The 21,767-nt window shown below is 33.3% G+C and overlaps 3 protein-coding genes across 5 annotated transcripts; 2 read left to right on the top strand and 1 right to left on the bottom strand.

Annotated features, from left to right (window-relative positions):
• Positions 1–6,001: 6,001 nt before the first annotated feature.
• LOC114394952 (lipid phosphate phosphatase 2-like) lies at positions 6,002–8,855 on the bottom strand. Its single transcript, XM_028356629.1, has 7 exons — positions 8,594–8,855; positions 8,469–8,558; positions 8,280–8,389; positions 7,828–7,921; positions 7,493–7,681; positions 7,323–7,382; positions 6,002–6,329 (listed from the first exon to the last, which is right to left on the bottom strand). Exons 1-7 carry the CDS (start codon positions 8,853–8,855, stop codon positions 6,187–6,189), a joined length of 948 nt encoding a protein of 315 aa, XP_028212430.1. The 3' UTR covers positions 6,002–6,186.
• Positions 8,856–11,867: 3,012 nt separating this feature from the next.
• Positions 11,868–15,436, top strand: LOC114395730 (glucan endo-1,3-beta-glucosidase 9-like). Its single transcript, XM_028357569.1, has 2 exons — positions 11,868–12,615; positions 14,195–15,436. Exons 1-2 carry the CDS (start codon positions 12,266–12,268, stop codon positions 15,297–15,299), a joined length of 1,455 nt encoding a protein of 484 aa, XP_028213370.1. The 5' UTR covers positions 11,868–12,265; the 3' UTR covers positions 15,300–15,436.
• A 1,257-nt stretch (positions 15,437–16,693) lies between these two features.
• On the top strand, positions 16,694–21,426 carry LOC114395481 (transcription initiation factor TFIID subunit 15b-like). 3 transcript variants are annotated; one of them, XR_003663027.1, is made up of 8 exons: positions 16,694–17,126; positions 17,217–17,322; positions 17,453–18,176; positions 18,424–18,574; positions 18,665–18,746; positions 19,487–19,694; positions 19,809–19,865; positions 21,143–21,344. XR_003663027.1 is itself a non-coding variant. In XM_028357275.1 (6 exons), exons 1-6 carry the CDS (start codon positions 16,775–16,777, stop codon positions 19,599–19,601), a joined length of 1,530 nt encoding a protein of 509 aa, XP_028213076.1. In that variant the 5' UTR covers positions 16,694–16,774; the 3' UTR covers positions 19,602–21,426. The 3 variants fall into 3 exon arrangements, 1 of the variants encoding a protein (XP_028213076.1); XR_003663026.1 differs by having other exon boundaries at positions 19,809–21,249; XM_028357275.1 differs by having other exon boundaries at positions 19,487–21,426.
• The last annotated feature ends 341 nt before the right edge of the window (positions 21,427–21,767 follow it).

Raw genomic sequence — 21,767 nt, 5'->3', positions numbered from 1 at the left:
TAACATTCAGTTTTATGCCTACGTAGCACATATGCTAGCAATGTGACAATATTAGGACGAATTTGTCAATGGAAGCTTTGTGTTGAGTCACATTGGGATTAATCTGTCAAAAGAATATATCATTTTCTTACTCTCCAATAAGATACAAAGGTTATATTTTTTCACCCACCCTTATTAGAGTGAGAGAAAGCTTGTGCTTTTTCTTCTTCCCACCATTGTTAGAGTGAGCGAGATGACTCTGACAATCTCCATAATCGTCGGAACAGAGCTTTTATGTTGCATCGTTTGAAAACGACCAACCTAAACAATACCTCTATAATATAATTTACTGACAAATAAGTCCTTCAACAATAATACTTAATACCAATTTCGTCCCTGAACAATACCTCTAACTGTCAATGTAGTCCAAGAAATTAATTCAACCAAAACCCACAATATGGAACCAATTATAATATCCATCAACTAACAACTTACATTACAATTTGGTTCACTTACAACACCCCTAAACCAACCACAACAAGTAACAAACCACCACCAACATATATAATAGAGAAAAAACTGAGTATTTTATAATTTTCAACTTTTTTATAAGTCATCAATCTTCACTCTCATCTATTCTATCCACCTCTCTTCAATAGGATTCACCCAAACAAAAAAATCACAGCTTCTAGCATATTGCACATCAACAATGGCAGACTTATCCAATGCATAAATCTTTCATGACAAAAAATAGAGCTACAACAAACAAAGCTTATGACATGAATGGAACCGACCTTTGGCAATGGGCAAGTGTAGAACATCTTCCTTATTTTTTTATTTTTTATTTTTGATGTTTGAATAACAGCCTTCTAATGTGTAAAATATGTTAGGCTTGTACAATGACAAGTGTATTTTACATAATAGTAATCGTGGACTCGAAAGTTAGGATATCGAACTCAAATGACTAGTTGTATCCCCAATTAGTCAAGTTTATTAAACTAACAGTAGAAATGATTAAAATGAGAATTTAAATATTTTTATGATTTTTTTATAAGAAAACCAAAAAATAAATATAAAGAGAGATTTTGAATTGTAATAAAAGTGATCAGAGGTTATGACTCACTAGTACCAATTTTTCTCCAATCTTAATCCTAATGAAATTCATTCCCTAGTTAATTATCGATTCCCAAAATCAACTAAAGTCTATGACCAAGATCAGAAGATGTTCTTTGACTTAAACCAATACCTTAATGATCATGGATATATCAATTTATGTCAAAGGATAAAATCAATTTTGGAGATGATTAATTAAATATTAACTAATCTACCGGAGATTATCCAAACAATTTGATCATGTAATTTGGTGCAAAATATTCTCTACCTAAAGCTACCAATTACATGCAAACGATTACTACTATGTAATCAATTGAGTATTAGAATGATTTGTTTCAAATAAACACTAAGAAAAAAAATTAATTAACATTAAACAATATGGAATTCCATTAAGAACAAGGAGAAAAGTACATTTGGATAGTTACATCATAATCATTCAACTAGGTGGAACTAGCCATTCATGATCAGAGCAAAACTAGTAATCCTAAAAAAAGTAAACATAGACATACCAATAGGTATGAATGATGATCACGATCCGTCCAAGCCGTATTGTCCATGCTTTTAGCCCTCAATAGCCCTCAAGGTTCCCTCAAATTCATAAAAGAAAAAATAAAAATAAAGATTGTTGTTACAAAGACAAAGATCTCATGTATAATTTCCTAATGATAACTACACGAAAAGGCATACTACAGTTGTGGTGAATCCACCACGATCGTGGTCAAAAGTAACACTGAAGCCATGGGCCATTATGGATTGATTATGATCCTCTTGGTTGACCACGACCCTCATGAATTGACCATGACCATTGTGAGTTTACCACAATCATTATGGGATCCTTGATGTTGTTCTGGGAGGGTTGTTATCATTTGACTATGACTATGTTGATAACCATAGCCATGGTAAATGTACCACGTATGTGATTAAGTGTAGAGTCTTCAAATCTTCATAAAATTATGTAATTTCTAACTCTTTCACTCAACTGAGCGACTGTGCTTTTGCAATACAGAACTAGTATCCAAACATGAATTCTACCAAGAAAATATATGCAAAATGAAACAAAATACCACTCAGAAAGTGATTTATCACCTTCCTCCCACAGTTACATTCCACATAACACCCATTGCATTCACTATTGTTGGAAGACTCAAAATCACCATGACTGCTACAACCGTGCACTTTCATTTTGTTTCCACTAAACCCTACGCTTACTCTCCACCCATTTGATATCAACCAAATTTTTTTGATGCAAGTCACTGATCAATAGAAAAGAAAAGAAAAAAATAGTAAGAAAGGAGGAAGAAGATTATATAAAGGAAGAGAGGGAGGAAGTAGTCATTATCATTCAACCATTACAAACCTTGGTTAAAGTAAAGAAAAAAAAACAAATCTTTCAATTTGACAAAATAGTCCATCAAGAATTTAGTGACAAATTAATACATCTTATTCATCAACTAACATTGTTAACATTTGTACACATGGGTTGACAAGTAACTAGCTCAAATATCATGTGTATGCTCATGTTAAGGTTAACGGTGATGGATTAACGGAAGGATCAATTTATCACCGGAAACTAAAAAATAATTTTAGATTTTTTAAGGACGAAATTGTCAGCACTTAACACTTTCAAGAATGAAATTGAGTATTTACTCTTAATATTTTAGTAAATAAAAACATTTCTTCTATATGACAAGAATATAAGAAAAAAGTAGAATTTTACTTAATTACAACCACTGCAACGAATGTTATACACAAACACACGTACACAACATGATTTTATTCGAAAGTACTATGTGCATCAGAAGTTCTATTACTTTTCGAGGGATCAACACGACTATACAAGATAGCACAAACAAACTGCTTCAACATGCAGCATTGGCAAATCTAAACTGCACCACCAAGGTTCATCTAGTGCATCCATGATGCAATGATTGAGCTCACTTTTTCCCGTGTTGGCATCCCATGCACTGTCCTTGTAGCAAACTGAATGCTTAGGCTTTGCATTCACTTCCCTTAGGTATGATGCTTGGGTGCAACTTTGGGGTGTAGCAGTGCCTTTATAAGCCTTACAAAGATAGCTCAAGAAGTTCTCATAATCCTGCAGAAAAGAAATTTGCAAGTTCTTTTTGAATTTCCTGTACACTTCTAATTTCATTCATCATATAATGCAACTTACATATATGTAAAGGACAAATTTCAGTGTCATAAATTATCTGTTGATTAGAGGTATGTTTTAGTGAAAAATTCAAACACCAGGAATGGGGTGTGTGGTTCAGCCGGTATAAAATTGCAAAACTGACCTCATAGAGTGGTTCTCCATTCACAACTACCCAAGGAACATACTTGTGAGGAGGCTCCAGAGCACTTGTTTCATCTGGCATATTGTAGCTCTAGCTGCATAAAGATGGCAAATGTTACTTGACACAAAAATTTCAGCCAAACAATGATTTACAAACTCAAAGCACGTCTGTCATATCTTTTTTTTTTTTTTTCCATCAAGAGATAGTCTTCACATTCAGCAAGATTGGCAAAATATTGAAAATGGATTTTGAGAAACCATCTTGTAGAAAGATAAAAGTTCAGAAGCTACAAATTGTCAGTTCCATTATATCTTGTGGCAGTAGCTGCAGCAACGAGCAATTAATCACATATGACAATAAAGTAATTTTTAGATCATATTACACTGCTTTAGAGTTTTGTAAAAATCAAGAACATGACCAAATTTTGAAGTAATTGTTAGAATAAGTTAAAGTTACTTCTCATTAGCTATTTCATTTTGTTGTCTTGAAGAATGAAAGCAAAGTAGTAGACCAGCACATAACAAATACCAGATCTTACTATCCAAATTGAACATAACAGAACCAGTTACGGCTAGTTGACATGGATTATCTCACCTCGAAGTGAGACTCAATTATCTATGCACTTGTCAAAATCATGTAATTTACAAAAAGTAAAAATAAAATAATTCTTGCTTTCCTTAAAATAAACAATTTCCTTGTATATATAATTTTTTAAAAACCACGATATCACCATAGTCACAAATTAGAATAACTATTTGTCTATTTTGAAAAAGGTATTTTTAGGACCTATTTTTGTACGAGAATAATTTTAGGAGTTTTTCCATAACAAAAATGATTAGGAATTTTTTTAACATTTTGTATTTTTCAATATATTTTTTTAAATTATGTTATTGATATGAAGTATCTAGTATTATTTGAACCAATGACTTATTGATAATTCAACGTATCTTTTACATTTTTATTACTAAATTTAAATCCAATATTATTTTTAAAATAAAAAATTTAAAAAATAGTGTATCATAGTATAAATCGTTTATCATAAATCAAATATGTTTTTACCAGAGGATTCTTAATGCTTCGTACACTAACTATACACTAACTAATGTCGCTTTGCTTGTTATACTTAACATTTGATTGGTATCATGTTATGTGTCAATTGAATTGTACTTGCTTCTGGGCGTAGGCATCTAGGAATCAATTGAGGACATGCCCACAATTTGTTGTCTTTGCTCTTTCTTAGGTTTACATCACTCACACATCACACAACACAGCTAAAATTAGAATATTATTATTTTATTATTAATATTATATGTATATTGAATTGGATTGAACTCATTAGGTTGGAATTTATTAACTGACACCTAATTCAACTATAATTAGATCATCCGCAATAAATCTAACTAATTTAATGATCGAACCTCAACCCATGATAGGTTACAACCTAAATTTTAGGATCGAAAAAATCAAGCTAATTCGACTTGACTCAATGAGTTATATCAGACTTGTAAAATATTGGCCCAAAAAACATCAAACTAATTTGGCTCGATATTATTTATTATTTTATTTAGTTTATTTTTATAAAATTTATATAAAATTAACCTAAAAAAATTAAATCAATTTGGCCCAACCTTATGGACTACACTAGGCTAATAAATCTACAACTCATAAGAAATTCGGCTTAGCTCATCTCATTTTCATAACTTAGTCATGATAACCTAATTTGTCACCTCTGTATATTTATATTTAAAAATAATTTATTAATCAATAATTATAAATTTCACATTTTGTAAAACGTGAAATTCATTATGTATGGATGATGAATTTCCATTAACATAAACACACTTTTCTTTATAGCTGACTAGAACTTTATATGAGTTCGAATCTACTAAAAGATCTATTAGAGATAAGGAATTATTGAAAAAAAAAAGCAAAAGAAACATTTAGTTATTTTCATACGATAAAAAATGGAGAACTTATTCAAGATATACATGGAAAAAAGAACTATACACTAATAGTGTAAAAAGTTTTACATCTTCCTCAAATCACAATCCATCATGTATGATAATTTTGTTGACTTTATGATAATTACTTTAAAAGTCATATTAATGATAATTTATAATTGTACGTAGTATAAAAAGGGTTTTACACTATTTGTGCATAATCATTAAATTATAAGTATATACTTAAAAAAAATTTCTTATTTCGTCCTATTTCATTATATTCAGAAATGATTTCAAGATATATATGGAAAAAGAACCTATACACTAATACTGTAAAAAGTTTTACATCGTCATCAAATCACAACCCATCATATATAATAAGTTTGTTGATTTTATAATAATTATTTAAAAGTCATATTAATAATAATTTATACGATAATATAAAAAGGGTTTACACTCCTTGTGCATAATCATTAAATTATAAGTATATATTTACAAAAAAAATTCTTATTTCATCCTATTTCATTATATTCAGAAATGATTCAAAGAAAGAATGAACTGGACAATTCTAATTTCATTCTTAAATAAAAATCTGTTAGACTTATATTAGAGAAAGAGTCCCATTAATTGGTGTGATTCTAGTAAGAATTGAAACTTTGAATTCGCCATGCTATTAATTATAAATTTCACTACTTTGGAGAATATTAATTCTTAGTTCGACCTAAGGAAACTGCAATCTTGCATGGTACCTATTAGAGATGTATACATGGACACAACACTGCCAAATGTTTCTAAACTGCCTATAATCCATTTCGTCAAAGAAGCATATAGCATAACAGAAATCAGCAATCACACATTCACATATATCTTGTCCCACTTTCCATTTCCGCCATTTGCAGGGGAAACTCATCTAGTCTTGTTGTATCTGGAGTTTGGCTTCCTCGTTGGGAAGGAGAATCACTCTCTCTCATCATAAGAAAAAAAGCATGAGGAGCCCAACCTACAGATTTGGAACAAAAATACAAGTCAAGAAACCAAAGATTGATGCCCAATTTAGATTAGCTTCTAGTTTGTATGATTTTTTTCAATTGTAAAGCATTGTTTTTAAGACTTTTCTAAGGCAAAAATGTTAAATTCTAAAAAATCTTATGGGTATTTACGGAAAAGTTATATGAATAAGTTGAAAGTTCAAGTATATAAACTAATATAAATTATCTAAAAAGTTTTTTTTTTTTTTGTCTACAATGACGATAAGAAAATTTAATTTTGCAACCTTGTGAAATTATCTAAACCTCTCATCACTTGGCCGACTGGGTTAAGTTTGATTTATTTTGAGTCACATATTCACTTAACTTTTTCTTTATAGTTGTTAAGAAGATAATCCAAACTCATTGTAAGAGTTATATTTCACTAGTTACCGAAGGAGTTTTTCTCCACTCATTTGAGCACCATCCAACAGACAACTTAAGGAAATATGAGCACAAGGTAATGACACTACTATAATTATAAATGTGGTCATATTGCTTTGGTTGAACTAGCAGATTACTCATTTGCCAGCGCCCACTTTCTAGTTTCTCTCCATAGAGAAAAAGAAGAAACATAGAAAATAAGACGCAATACTACAATAAGAAGATTAAAGATCTAAATGACACTAATTGGGTATCTAATACTCTGCACAACTTTTGTCCAACCAATTTCTTCGTTGTTCCTAATTCCTATCATTCTTCATTGACATGATGAGGTCCAAACATTAACATTCAGGGGTTCAATATGTGACTTCCATGAATTCATGCAGTGACACTACTTTTTCAGGAATAAACAATACCCGAGAATAAATATGAAAATATTACATTCCAAAGTTCACATTCTCAGAAATAAACTTTTAATTCGCGAAATACACACACTCATAATTGTCCAGGAAAACAATTATGCAATACAAATGGTGGGCTAAATTGAAATTCGGAAGAAATAATCAAAGAACAAGAATTCGTACCATGTGGATGAGTAGGCAAAGGAAAGAGTAGCAAATAGCAGATTGAAGACACGGTAAGTCCTGAAGCAACAAATCAAAGGTAGTTACATAGGCATTATTTGCAAAACAATAATATTCAAATGAAGCAACAATGTATTGCATTATGATAACAAGTGTAACTAGCAAGAAACCTATAAGGCCTCCAGCAAACACATCAGTCCAATGATGCCAGTAATCATCAACTCGAGTAATTCCCACAAGAGCAGCAATAAGTAAAGGAAGCAAGACTAGGCATAGTTTCCCAATATGCCCCCTGCGATCAAACACTCTAACTTTCCCTGATAAGTACCATGAAAGGAAACCAAGACCAGCAAAGGACCCTGCATTTATTAATTACCAAATTAAAAAAGCCAAACACATTCCACAATTGATAATTTTCATAGTTAATGGTTAGACAACCTTCTAGACTAGGTTCATGTCATCAACACCTAACCATTATTTTTGAAACAGATATTCTACTACTTACATGAAGTATGCCCACTTGGAAAGCTTTTGTATCCTTCCTTTATAACTGCCTTAATCCCAGTACAAAGAACATCACCATTGTCTTTATCAAACACCTGCATGAACCAATTCACATAGCATAATTAAGCAATCAGTACTAGACAGAAAGGGCCAGAGACAAGAGAATCAGAAGGATTGAATGAGAAGTTAAGGATCTATTTGGTTTGAGAGGAAATTTCTTGGTTTTCATTTCCTGCTTTCACAAATAATTAAAAATGTACACAAAATGTTTTTTCTTTGTTTATAGGAAATGTTGAAAACAACAGAAATCTTCTTGTCACTATTACATTATACAAATCTTTTTAAAGTCAAAACAATGTGACCTTACTTTATAATATGAAATGAAAACAAACAAAATTCTCTGGAAACGACCTTAAAGGTTACAGAATACTGAGAATAAGAAGGAAAACACACAGGTATATTGTCAGGGAAACACCGGTGGAAGAAGTTTGGTCGCGGTCTACCAACAGCATCTTTAATGGAATCAGTGATGACTCCAGTGATTAAGCTTGAAAACATGAGACCTAAGTTCCAAATTAAGGAAGCAATTCCAATGAGATGATGATAAAACAAGTAACATACTGAGAGAGCACAAGAGAATACCCAATGTTGCATGGTGTAAATCATAGACATCCCTTCTGGCAAAGTAAAACGCAATAAAGATAAGAATGGGGATGAAAATAGAGAGGATCTGTTACAGGAATGATCAAGAAGTTAAGTTTTTGTATCCTTAATGGTATAAGGTATAATTTTGAGGTATCTCCATGGATTATTAGCATGATGGAAGCAGGTACCTACAGGGACACCCCACATGGGTATGGTATCTTCTTTGAATGGGAACATAAGGTCTCTCATCATGTCTTTCCCAATGTAGCGATGGAATGGTTCTATCATGTTCAAGGCTCCATCCATAGCAGCAAGAAGCAGAAGAATCAGCCAATCATGCATATGACTTAGTGCCAACTTGCTTCCTGTAGATTGAAAAACCATTTTTTTTTCCTCCCAAGTAAGGCTACAAAAGAAAAAGCTCAGTCACCTTTGTATTCATTTATTTTGGCTTAAGAACACTTGTGGTTGATCTGTAATGTTTAATATGTTCAAAGTGGCCATGCCTATGTAACGAATGGCTTGACACATTGCAGGGTAATAAACTGGAAATTGAAGGCTTTACAGGAATATAAAATAGGACAAAACTTAAATACAATTTCTTAAGTGATTTTAGTGTTGTTCTCCGTTTACAAATGGAGGTTCACTTTATCTAATAAAGTTTTGTATAAAAGATCAGGGTAGGCTACTGAGATAAAACTCCAATCCTAATTAGAGAACTATACTGAAAGAACTAATGGAACTGCATCTAAGTTGTCCTATAAAATACACTTACGATTATAAGTTTCAATGTTAGGAACCAAACGTGATCTGAGTATGACTAGCCTGATATGTTCCCATAGGATCTTGAACTCATGCTGAACGTTATTCATGGAAGATCATTACCATTAGCAACCTTTATTTTATAATCATGCAAAATATTTTATCAATTTTTAATTTGATCATTTTGTGTTAAGTTGATGCCTGCTACACTTGAATACTTCCCATGAAAGCAGTGTGTGAATAGTATTGCATCACGAAACATATTTTAATGTTCATTGGTAAGTAAAAATATATTTTTTTCTCTGCTCTCTATCTAATTACAATTTTAACAATCTAACTGTCTAGTGTATAAATGCAGTTTATACAACAAGCCTGTTGCATTTTTGCTCAAAGTTAAATGGAGAGTAACAGGACTAATAAAATTAATAAGAAAGGAGAGCAAAGAAGAAACTGGCTAAACATAATTTGTACAATATACTTTCAAAATGTAATAATCTATATGATGAAGAAAATAAGCAGAAAAGGAATAATAGTGTTTTTTAGAAGTCTGGCTGATTTTAACTTTTTTCACATGAACATATGGAAAAACAGATATTAACCCCATAAAATGCCTAAAGGAATTACAATGCAATATATATACTAACTACTGACGTGCAGATGAACATAAATAATATAGACACATAAGGAACTGATTGTGAGATTAACGTTTTAAAGTGAATAAATGTTAAGAATTAAAATCCATTAAGGGGCATAACGAGGATATCCATTCCTCCTTTGGCAAAATCAACTAAATATCTATGGTATATTGAGACAAAAACAGATAATGTCATTCACGAAATTATATGCCACACATATATGATCAAAGAAGACGATAGCCACAATGAAACTGGAACCTGAAAATTGTTATATAGATACAAAAAACTCAGACAGACCCTGAAGAGAAAAAAATTAAGGGAATCTAATTTGAAATAAGAAAATTAAAAATGAACCTTTAGCTTTAAACAAATGTTTGGAGAAAGAGATAGAGAAAGGCAGGGACGTGCATTTTTTAGACTGCACGCCCGGTGTCTAACGTAAAAGCTATGATCGAGAGAAACTTCAGATACATATCGGAGTTTGATGAATGATTTGAGGAAGAATTGCATCTTATGATCTAAATTAAAGTGTTTTTTTATTAATTATTAGTAATCTCAATTATGTAGTTATAGCATTAAGAATATTTTCTACTAACTAGTAAATCAACTATTTATAAAATGATAGTGGACTTTACTGGTTATGCATTTATATTTTCTACTAATTATTTGATTAATTCTCCATAACACTACTTCTAATTAGATTTTATATACAGTTTCAAGTTTTAAATATAGAAAATTACAATTGTACTTTAGCTAAAGTGAATATAAAATTACAATTGCAAATAGTTAACGACTAACATAAATAAATAATTATCAGCGATCGATGTAAACTCCCTCCTCAAATATGTGTTTATTTTTGGTAGTGATTTTTGAGTAATTTAATTATTTAAACAATAAAATAAAATGTTTTTTTTTATAAATATACATATAAAGATGCTGCAAAAAAATTACGAGTTTTGCATCTAGAATTAATTTTGTTTATTAATGTTTTTAAAGAAATTTAATTTCTATCAAAATTAATTCTTATATCTCTAATTTGACTTTAAAAGAAAAATTTTATTTACCCACAGTCCTTTCGGTAGAGTAGAAAAAATTGAAAATAAAAATAAATTGAAATGAAAATTTTAAATTAAAGTAAAATAGAAAAGTGTGACTCTCACTTCATTTTATTATTTATTTTCCTTTTTTTTCACCCTCTTCTCTATGCAAACGAACGGATCTTGCATGACCATCTAGTGCGCTAATTCATGCATGTATAGCAAAGGGGAAAGTTAACATAAACAAACAACCATTGTCAATTTGTAATATAGTTCAATCTTAACATTAAACCCAAGATAATTGAACTACAAGCTCATAGCTATTCAATTTTACATATTAAGTAAAAGATTCTAATTTTTTTTGAAGTTAAATAATTTGGTTGTTAATATCAAAAGAATCTAATTCAGTTGATTAATTAAGATGTGTGATTTTTTTTTTTAAAAATTTATTGACACTTTCTTCTATTGATATAAAACAATCATTTAACTGATAGTTATTCAATTTATTTTTTCCTTTCCTTTTTTTGCAATTGGTGAACCAAAAGTTAGAATATAAAAGGAAATAAATAAGTAACATGAGAGAGCATAAGTTTTATTTATTTATTTTGGTCAATAGTTTACAAATTAAAAAGTCAAAATCCCAAAGTCATGTATATTGGGCCTCAATTAGGATAGGTTTGATTTAGAAAAAAAAAAGATAAGTTTTTAAATTAAAGTAAAATATAAAAAATTATAAATCACCTAAAAATATAAAAAATTTCTTCAGTATTATTTCTTTTCTCTTTATCAAATACCCCATCGTATTTCCATCCATGGGCAAGCAATTTGCCCGAACACAGAGGATTAAAGACACAAAACCAGACAACATAGTAATAAACTAATAAAAACAACAAAAGCATGAGCATATATGTTCCACTGCCAGTATACTTCAATAGCCATGGGCCTCAGACCAGTTCACTACACCACTGACACCACACATTAAATGCTATGCAGCCTTCACCACTTTCACTTAGCACCTATCACCATTGACACCTACTTACAAACCTCCAAAAAAATTTCAAACTATATAAAAAAAAAACCTTGCTAGGAGTATCCTTAGAACATAACAACAAATATTTTAAGAAATTGGTTAAAAAACTAAAAAAAATATATATTTATCATAAAAATCATAAAAAAAGAAGAAGAAAAGGAGCACTTGTCAGCATTTGAAAAAAAATAAAAAATACACAGACATTGAATTGAACCCCAAAGCTTGAAACTTGAAACCTCCAACAAAAGTTGCCACTTACACAGTAGCCAAGATTGCATTTTTCCCTCCTTCCTTGTCCAGAATCATCAAACATCACAACACAAACCTGAAATGCCTACTACCACTTTTTCTTGCTTCCTCTTCACCTTCCTCATCATCACTTCCAGCATTGCCTGTGTGGCTGGAGCTGTGGGGGTGAATTGGGGCACCATGGCTTCTCACCCCCTTCCACCCCACAAGGTGGTGAAGCTCTTGAAGTCCAACAGCATCACCAAAGTCAAGCTCTTTGATGCCAACTCTGATGTTCTTCAGGCCCTTTCTGGCTCCAACATTGATGTTAGTGTGGGTGTTCCCAACACTATGCTCAGGAGCTTGAACTCTTCTAAGAAGGCTGCTGATAGCTGGGTCCATGATAATGTTACCCGCTACATGCCTAATGTGGGCAGTGTGACACGAATCGAGTGAGTCAGATTATAATATCTTGGCTCTTTTTGTTGCCCCTTTGCTTTGTTTCACTTGTGCTTTGTAGTTGCTTTGTTGTGTTATTGTCAATCATCTTCTTATTATTCTTTTATTTTCCCATTTTTTTTTATAAGTGTTTTAATTCTCAATACATGGTTGTTTTGCTTTGGATTTTTTGTTTACCTTTTTTAATTTACTGATGATCATGGGCATTGTAAAGGGGGGTTTTCAATTCCGTGTTTGTTATTCACCCTTTGATGAGTTATCCTGAAGAGTAAAACAAGCATTAGTGTCTGCATACGATAGGTTTTTATATTATAGAACAATCCCATAGGTGTCAAGCGGCACGGTTTTCATATAACCATATGAGGATTGCCATAGCTCAAAGGGACCGAAGATAATTAACTACAGAATGCTAGAATCTGTACTTGAACCATTGAGACTATATACCAAGAAGAAATCAGGATGATGTCCAATTTGTTGAACTTGATTCTTTTTGTTAAGTCTGTGTTTCTTTTCTTTATTAATCAGCTTCCTTGGTTCACTGCACATTTGCCCTTCACTTCCAGATATATTGCCCCTTCTAGTAGAGTTGGGTATTGGCCTCAATAGCAATACCGGCTTGCTAGTCCGTGTAAGAAAATAATAACAGGTGAAGAACTTATGATTTATGATATGTTGCAAGCTACTGTTTTGTGTGTGTGTGTGCAGAAGACAGTACTGCAGTTAGTGACATACATAAAATGCATCTTGTTTGATCTCGGATGGACAAGCTTTAAGTTTGCTCTTTTAACTTTAAGAGTTGGTTTTGGAAAAAAAACATTACTATTTTCTCAGTATTGCATGCTAGGAGAATGAAAAGCTAGTCTGCAAACTTGTCTAAATGTTGGTTCTGTACCCTGAAAATGCTGATGCTGTAGATATCTAGTTCCATTTATGCCTTAATAATTTACAAATATGAGCGAGTTTTAATAAACTCCTCAACAAGTACTTGTAAGACAAACAAAAATAATATGAAAAGTTCTCGCATAAGTTAAAACTAATTTATGCACCTCAACTTTTTCATAAGTTCCCCCGCAGAAGTTGACCAAGAGTCATTCAATTCATGATCATATTCTATTATCTATGTTCTTCCACTGTAGTTGTAGAACAAGCATATCTTCCCTTCCTCTGTTACCAATAATATCAGGGGAATGTTTAAGAAGGTGGACTAGAATCACATAATAAAATGCTCACTACTTGATAATGGAACCACTGCAATGGTTCGAAAACAAGCCCCATTCTTGTTCCAGGGAACCATGTTTATTAGGAAAATCATTTTTGGGGAAGATGGAATGACAGTCTTGTCTCATCTTATCTTGCTTAGGACTTTATCAGCTAACAGGATTTGGAACAAGATATTAAAGAAATTCATCTAGCAGCTATGATCTGGCAGTATGGCTAGAGCCACTGAGCTGCACTGTTGAATCCAGTTTTTTTTCCAATTGAACTCAAATTTGAAATAAAATGGATTTTGTATCTCTTATCAGTCTTATGGATGGTTCCCTCTACATATAGTTCTAAACATAACTTTTGCAGATATGTTGCAGTTGGTGATGAGCCATTTCTTAAAATCTACAATGAACAATTTCATCCCTTCCTAATTGGAGCTGCTATGAACATTCAAGCAGCTTTAAAGAAAGCAAAATTGGACAGCAAAGTGAAAGTTGTGGTTCCATGTAGCTTTGACAGTTTCGAGTCAGGATTTAACCTGTCCTCGGGAGTGCATTTGAGGCCTGACATTAACAAAACCATGATTGAGCTCCTCACATTTCTTGATAAGCATGGATCACCTTTCTTTGTGACCATTTCCCCATTCGTAACCCACCTTCAAACCAAAAACATTTCGCTGGATTTCTCCCTCTTCAAAGAAACTGCACGCCCTCATAATTTTAGCCATAAAACATACAAAAACAGCTTTGACTTAAGCTATGATACAGTGGTTACTGTATTATCAACAGCGGGATATCCTAATATGGACATTGTCGTGGCGAAGATTGGTTGGCCAACAGATGGTGCTGTCAATGGAAGTTCATACCTTGCAGAAACCTTCATTAAAGGCCTTATAAACCACCTTCATAGTAACTTGGGGACCCCACTTAGGCCACACAAGCCACCACTTGAAACATACATTATGAGCCTTCTTGATGAGGACCAAAGGAGCATTGCTTCTGGAAACTTTGAAAGGCATTGGGGTTTGTTCACTTTTGACGGCCAAGCAAAGTACCATGTGGATCTTGGCCAAGGTTCAAAGAGCCTCGTGAATGCTCAAAATGTTGAGTATCTCTCTTCTAAGTGGTGTGTTGTGAACAACAATAAAGACTTGTCAAATGCAACTGCCAGTGCTTTAGAGGCTTGTGCAAGTGCTGATTGTACTGCACTGTCTCCTGGTGGATCTTGCTTTAACATCAGCTGGCCTAGTAACATATCATATGCTTTTAATAGTTACTATCAGCAGCATGATCAGAGAGCTGAAAGCTGTGACTTTGGAGGTCTAGGTTTGATCACTACTGTTGATCCATCCATGGATCATTGCAGATTTCCCATTGAGATTCGCGTCTCTCACTCAGAATTTCACAGGATGTGTAATTTCCTGCAGGTGATTTTACTTGTAACAACCCTCTTCGTGTCTTTGGCACTTTGACATTAGGGAGGATCATATTTTGGCCTGCCGTAATTTTTTTGTAGATGTATATTGATGAATTGAAATGGTTAGCACCTTTTATTTTAATTTACTTATGCAGGTTAAATACGAATAATGTCACTTTTCATTTTTACTCATTTGCATACATTTCTGAATTCTCATTAATCAATTGCATGTGGTTGATGAAATTACTATTTCCAGAAGTTGAGTGAAAATATCATCATAAATATTCATGATATATGCAATAAGGTACTATTATAGAGCTTAGAAGCAGCATGGATGCTTTTTTATTGACAAAAGTTTATTCAAAATAATGCTTAATTTTCTGTCTGTTTCAGTGTTCCGGAAGACTATAGTTACCTTTCTTGGTGCTTTTGATATGGAGTTGTTTGATTAGGAAATGAAAATGTCCTTGTTCTTTTCTTTGAAATTCTATTTTTACTACACTATGTTAAGAAATCACTAGAAGGAAACTAGGATCAGACTGTTCTAGCTTTAACAATATGGTGTAACAGACTGTTCTAAGTTAGCTAGAGCCTTACGATACTAATGGAGAAAATATTAAGAATTTTATTTATTGCATTCAAAATATAATAAATACTTTCTTCTAATAAAACCTTCCTAGTTTTAAATCCGTTTTGAAGGTGGATATCAACATTTTTTTTGCTTTACAATTACGGTTTTATTATGTATTATTCTGAGTACAATTAAGAAATCTATAAATAAAATAAAGTTATTAAAGATTACGACAATGATATATTGATAACATTAAATATCACAATAAAAGCTTTCCATTTTTGTACAATTTTAATTTTTCCTATAAAATCACATTATTATTTTCTATTATGAAGATTTTTTTTAAAAATAGTACTTAATCATGGATGGTATAAAGATTTTTACAATGATATTTAATTTTGAATTATCATAAAATTAAAATTTGACACTTTTATAATAATCACTTTTAAAGTTAGAGTAATTTTTAATTGGTTGAATTTTTTTATATTAATAGTATATCAAAATTAAACTCTTTTTCTTTTTAAAACATTAAATACATTTATTTTTTATTTAATACAATCTTCTATTTGTAAAAAAAAGTTATTCGAGGATATGTAACACCCAATGTTACAACTTGTAAAGTATGTTGAATTTTATTGATGTTTAAATGTTAAATGTATAAGTTTATAGATTACAAAATTATTTATATTTTTTTTAATATAGATGGCATCATCATTAATTACAATGGTGGATTTATTGTGTAAATCTTGGTTACAAGATATTAGAACCTACACGAAGCTTGACTTGTGTGAAGAACGACTCAACAAACTGACTAAATAAGATAACGTGGGCCGTTAGAAAGGGGCTTTAAGGTCTTCACATTTAGGCCCATTTCGCAGTGCTTTCTTTACTCTACTTCACAAACTCAGCGTGCTAAAAGAATCTCGTTCTCGCGGTCTCAAGGAACCCTAGATCGGATCATGTCTGGAGCGTACGGTCAAGACGGCGGCGGTTCCGCGCCACCGTCTTATGGAGCCAGCGGCGGATACGGTTCCACCGGCGGTGGTGCCGGTGGAGGTGGTAGTTATGGTGGCGGAGGCTATGGAGGTGGAGGAGGAGGTGGTGGCGGATATGGTGGTAGTGATGGCGGGGGAGGTGGAGGTTACGGAGCCAAAGGCAGCGGAAACGGCGGCGGATATGGTGGTAACGATGGTGGAGGTTATGGCGGAAGAGGCGGCTACAGTGGAAACGATGGCGGAGGCTATGGAGGAAGAGGCGGCGGGGGAGGTGGTGGTCAAGGTGGCCGGGGAGGTGGAGGTTATGGTGGTCGAGGTGTTATTTTTTACTTTATTTTATCGTTTTATCTGTTAATTTATTTATTCTTATTTATATAATGTTCTTATTTGATGTGAATTTCTGCAGGAGGTGGTGGTGGATTTCAAGGCGGAGATCGCGGTGGTCGAGGTGGCGGTCGCGGCGGCGGCCGTGGCGGCGGTAGAGATGGAGACTGGCGTTGTCCTAACCAAAGGTTCTTTTTTTAAAAAAAAAAAATTCTGCTCTTGAGAATATTTCCTGTTTTTCATTAGCTGAAGCTGTGAGAATTTTACTGCTGTTGATTTCGGTGTTTCTCTATTTGATTTTGAAATTGCCTTGTATAGTTGTGGGAATTTGAACTTTGCAAAAAGGGTTGAATGCAACAAATGCGGTGCTCCAAGTCCTAATCCCAATAGTTCTAATGACCGTGGTGGTGGTTATAATAGAGGAGGAGGAGGAGGTGGGGGCTATGGTAACAATCGAGGAGGAAGAGGTAATGACTATAACAGTGGAGGGGGTAGATCTGGGAGTTATGATGGAGGGAGAGGCAATGACTATAACAGTGGAAGGGGTGGTAGTAGTGATGGTAGAGGTGGTTCATATAGAGGTAATCAAGGTAGAGAAGATGGTGGTTATGGTCAAGTTCCTGCTCCTACTGCCCAATCTTATGGTGGTGGTGCTGGTGGAAACTACCCACCCACTTACAGTTCTTATGGTGGTGGGAATGCAAGTTATGGAACAGAAGCAGTTCCTCCACCTGCAAGTTATACTGGTGGACCCAATTCCTATCCTCCATCATATGGGGGTAATGTGGGTGGTTATGGGGGAGATAATCAAGGGGATGGACGGAGTGGCGGTAGATCCGGGCCTCCTACTGGATATGACAGCACTTATGGTGCTGGTAATCGAGGTGGATTTGGTGGATCTTCTGCTGAGCCCCCTGCTGCAGTGAGACAGTGTGATGAGAATTGTGATGATACATGTGACAACTCTAGAATCTACATCTCAAACCTACCACCAGATGTGACTATTGAAGAATTGAGGGAACTTTTTGGAGGCATTGGACAAGTAATATCCTGATCTTTTTACATTAGAGTTTTGCATATTGATAATATTTTATATATGAATGCAATGCTGAGTAAATTCACATGTTTTTTTTTTAATTTGTAAGTACATTTTTTATGGGTTATATCTCTGATCGTGCTTATATAAGAAATACTTTACTTGTGCTAGGGAAATATGATTATTTTTCTCTTCTCTTACTTGAAATAGGCACAACATGCCATGATTTTGTTGCATATTTTTAACCATTTAGGTTGGAAGAATAAAGCAGAAGAGGGGCTATAAAGATCAGTGGCCTTGGAACATAAAGATTTACACTGATGATAATGGAAACAATAAGGGTGATGCTTGCCTTGCTTATGAAGACCCTTCTGCAGCACATTCTGCTGGCGGTTTTTACAATAGTACTTCATCGAACAATTTCCTCATTTCTATCTGTCTATATATTTAGTGTCTCTCGTAAAGGGATGTTAATATAGAATATTGCATTTCAGATTATGATTTGAGGGGTTACAAAATCAGTGTTGCAATGGCAGAAAAATCTGCACCAAGAGCTCCACCTGCATATAACCAAGGGTATCTATTACACACTCAATTAATATTGACTGTTTTCATTATTTCATCACAAATTTGAAGATCAATGCTATTGAAATATTTAGTTGTAGCTGTGTTATTATGCTAATCCTGTGTAATGGGATATAAAATTATGCTCCACCTCCACCTGCATATAACCAAGGGTATCTATTACACACTCAATTAATATTGACTGTTTTCATTATTTCATCACAAGTTTGAAGATCAATGCCATTGAAATATTTAGTTGTAGCTGTGTTATTATGCTAATCCTGAGTAATGGGATATAAAATTATGCTCCACCTGCATATAACCAAGGGTATCTATTACACACTCAATTAATATTGACTGTTTTCATTATTTCATCACAAGTTCAAAGATCAATGCCATTGAAATATTTAGTTGTAGCTGTGTTATTGTGCTAATCCTGTGTATTGGGATATAAAATTCATGTTATGTTTTATAGTAGTTAAAAAATTATGTCCACTAAGTTTCTATGCATGTCTGTTATATTTCTCACTTCATAAGAATATATGCCAAAGATGAAAGTATTGAACTTATTACCTACGGTCAATAATGAAAGGCACTGAAATGCTGGTTATGAAATTTAGTTGTTTGGTTAATCAATTAGATTGGGATTCATTCTGTACTTTTATCAATGAAAGGATTTATCACACAAGTACACAACTGGTCATTGTGTATGAATGTTTCCTTGTCTAAATTTTATTTTTCTTGTTTTATAGGGGCAATAGGGGTGGCTATGGTGGAGATAGACGCAGAGACAATTATAGAGATGGAGGTGGTGGTTCTGGGCCTGATAGGCGTGATCATTATGGAAATCGTTCTCGTCCATACTGAGAGCTTGGACATTGAACGTTTTATGTACTATGAATTGTGGGCTGAGGGTTTAATTATTTCAGTTGGCTGGTTTCTTAAACTGGAAGCAAAGAGGTAGGTTGTTCACTCACTTTGAGCAATACCTCTTCCGCGCTCCTTTTTGTTTCTAGCTGGTGGGTTTTGAATTTAAACCAGGGATTAATTTAATCATGTGAATGTTTTTTCTAGAGGAAAGTGGATAGTCTCCCAATTGCTTGCTGCTAAGGTAGGTGTTGAATATTTCAGGTGAGTGCTGCTTTCACGATAATGTGCCTAATACTTGCTTGGAAATGAAACCATGTGTCATTATGTGGATAAATGCTTGCATTCCTAGCTCATCCCATGTGGCATCTGGTACAAGCAGATGATGGCATTAATTAATAGAATGCTTTATGTCAGTCATGGTTCCATAGATCAATAAATCTTAGTTACAATGTTTTAAGGGAAATCTGTTTTTGTCAGGAAAGTAGTAATGCTGGCTGCTCTTTGCTTTAAATTAAAGCCTTTACAATCAATCAATTATGAGTGATACTATCGTTGTCTGTTTGAAAGTGAGGCTCCATGATGTCTTGTATTTTTCTTCATTTACTTGATAGTTTGGGAAGTTTTAATTTAACTGCTTGAAATTGTTATCTAAGCAGCTCAAGGTAGAGCCAAGCTTGTGAGCTAATTTTACACTGAAAAGAATGCAATTTACTTTATCATTGAAGTTTTGAAAACCACTTCATTTTGAGTCAGAACCTAGGATTATAGCATATAGCAACAAGATTGCTATAATGTTAGCTTCGTAATTGAAGTTTCATACTTTGATGGGATTTTTTTGTTTCATGACTGAGTAGCAAAGCTAATGCTTTTTTAGGGACAGAGCTGAACAAAATATTCTACTATTTTGGAGATTAATCAGATAAAGTAGTTCCAAATATTATTGTAGTTCAAGTTGTACATAATGTCCACCAAGCTTCAATCAAGTTTCATTTAAAGTAGATGAAAACTTATATCAACAAGCTTCTAGATGTGAAAAGTACTGTTGCATATCTGATGCAATGTAATGCAGAAGCAATTCTTGTATAGTCTTAACACTGTTTTTAGCTTTCCTATTGGTTTGTTTTCTTATTTTACATCAGCTAATAGGGATGTCAAGTAACTTTTTAACTGTGTTATACACATGTTTTTAGCAAGCTAGCTATTGGAGTTCGCACTTCACAGTAGCATTCCTGTGCTTATTGTCTGCAATGCTAGTTTGTTTACATGATAAAATGAGAATAGTTGCATTGCTAGTTTGTTTTATGGTTCACACATCCAGTCCCATGTGGCTTTTGCATATTCAGTATCACTTGCGAGCAGAACTTTCTTCCTTTGGCTATTTATGGTGTGAAAAATATGGTAGCTTCTTACCGGGCTTGTCCCCAAATGGGTTTTGGAGGGCATATAATTCAACAAATGTACTTTGACACTTAGTGGTCTAATTGTGTTATATATAGCCTGTTAATAAAGGATTTCCTTTTTTGTTATCGTCCTTACAGGTTAGTGTCCGGTATTTGTTGGTTGTGAATGCCCTCTTGTCTAATATTGGACAATCTTTGAGACGGTTTCATAGAGGATGAACTTAAACTTCCATCAGTTATTTAAATCCCCTGATGTCTTTCTGACCATTTTTTCGTAATTCTTGTTTTCTATTTTGTTGAAACTTTCACCGGCGTTGTAATAATTTGATTATTTCATCAACGTTGATGTTTTGCAAAATGTATTGGGTCTTTGTCAAATCCTGGGATCAAAACGTATTGATCAATAATATAGCAAATTCAACGAGATTGAGCGTGTGGTGATCAATTATTGGATCAGCGTGAGTGAACGGGAGCACTAAGTTTTTTTTTTTTCTTAATTTCAGTCGAGAGCTATGAAGACAAAATTTTACAATTGAACATAATTTTATTATTTGCACCAAAATTTATTACATCGCCAAAAGGGAAGTTTGTGAAATTCTAATAACCAATTGATATGTTATGGTTAGTCGCACGTTTTGGAATGATGGGTTAGTTTATACGTAAAATATTTTTTTAGTCCAGTTTCATATATCTCCTTGAAGTCGTTCTTAAAGACTGAGTACAAGCCTAATACACTAATCTAGGTAATGATACAAGAACCTCG

The sequence above is a fragment of the Glycine soja genome, chromosome 18, assembly GCF_004193775.1.
Source record: "Glycine soja cultivar W05 chromosome 18, ASM419377v2, whole genome shotgun sequence".
Lineage (NCBI taxonomy): Eukaryota > Viridiplantae > Streptophyta > Magnoliopsida > Fabales > Fabaceae > Glycine > Glycine soja.
Note: the sequence above shows the minus strand (reverse complement) of the source record. Positions and strands in the feature narration are given on the sequence as shown.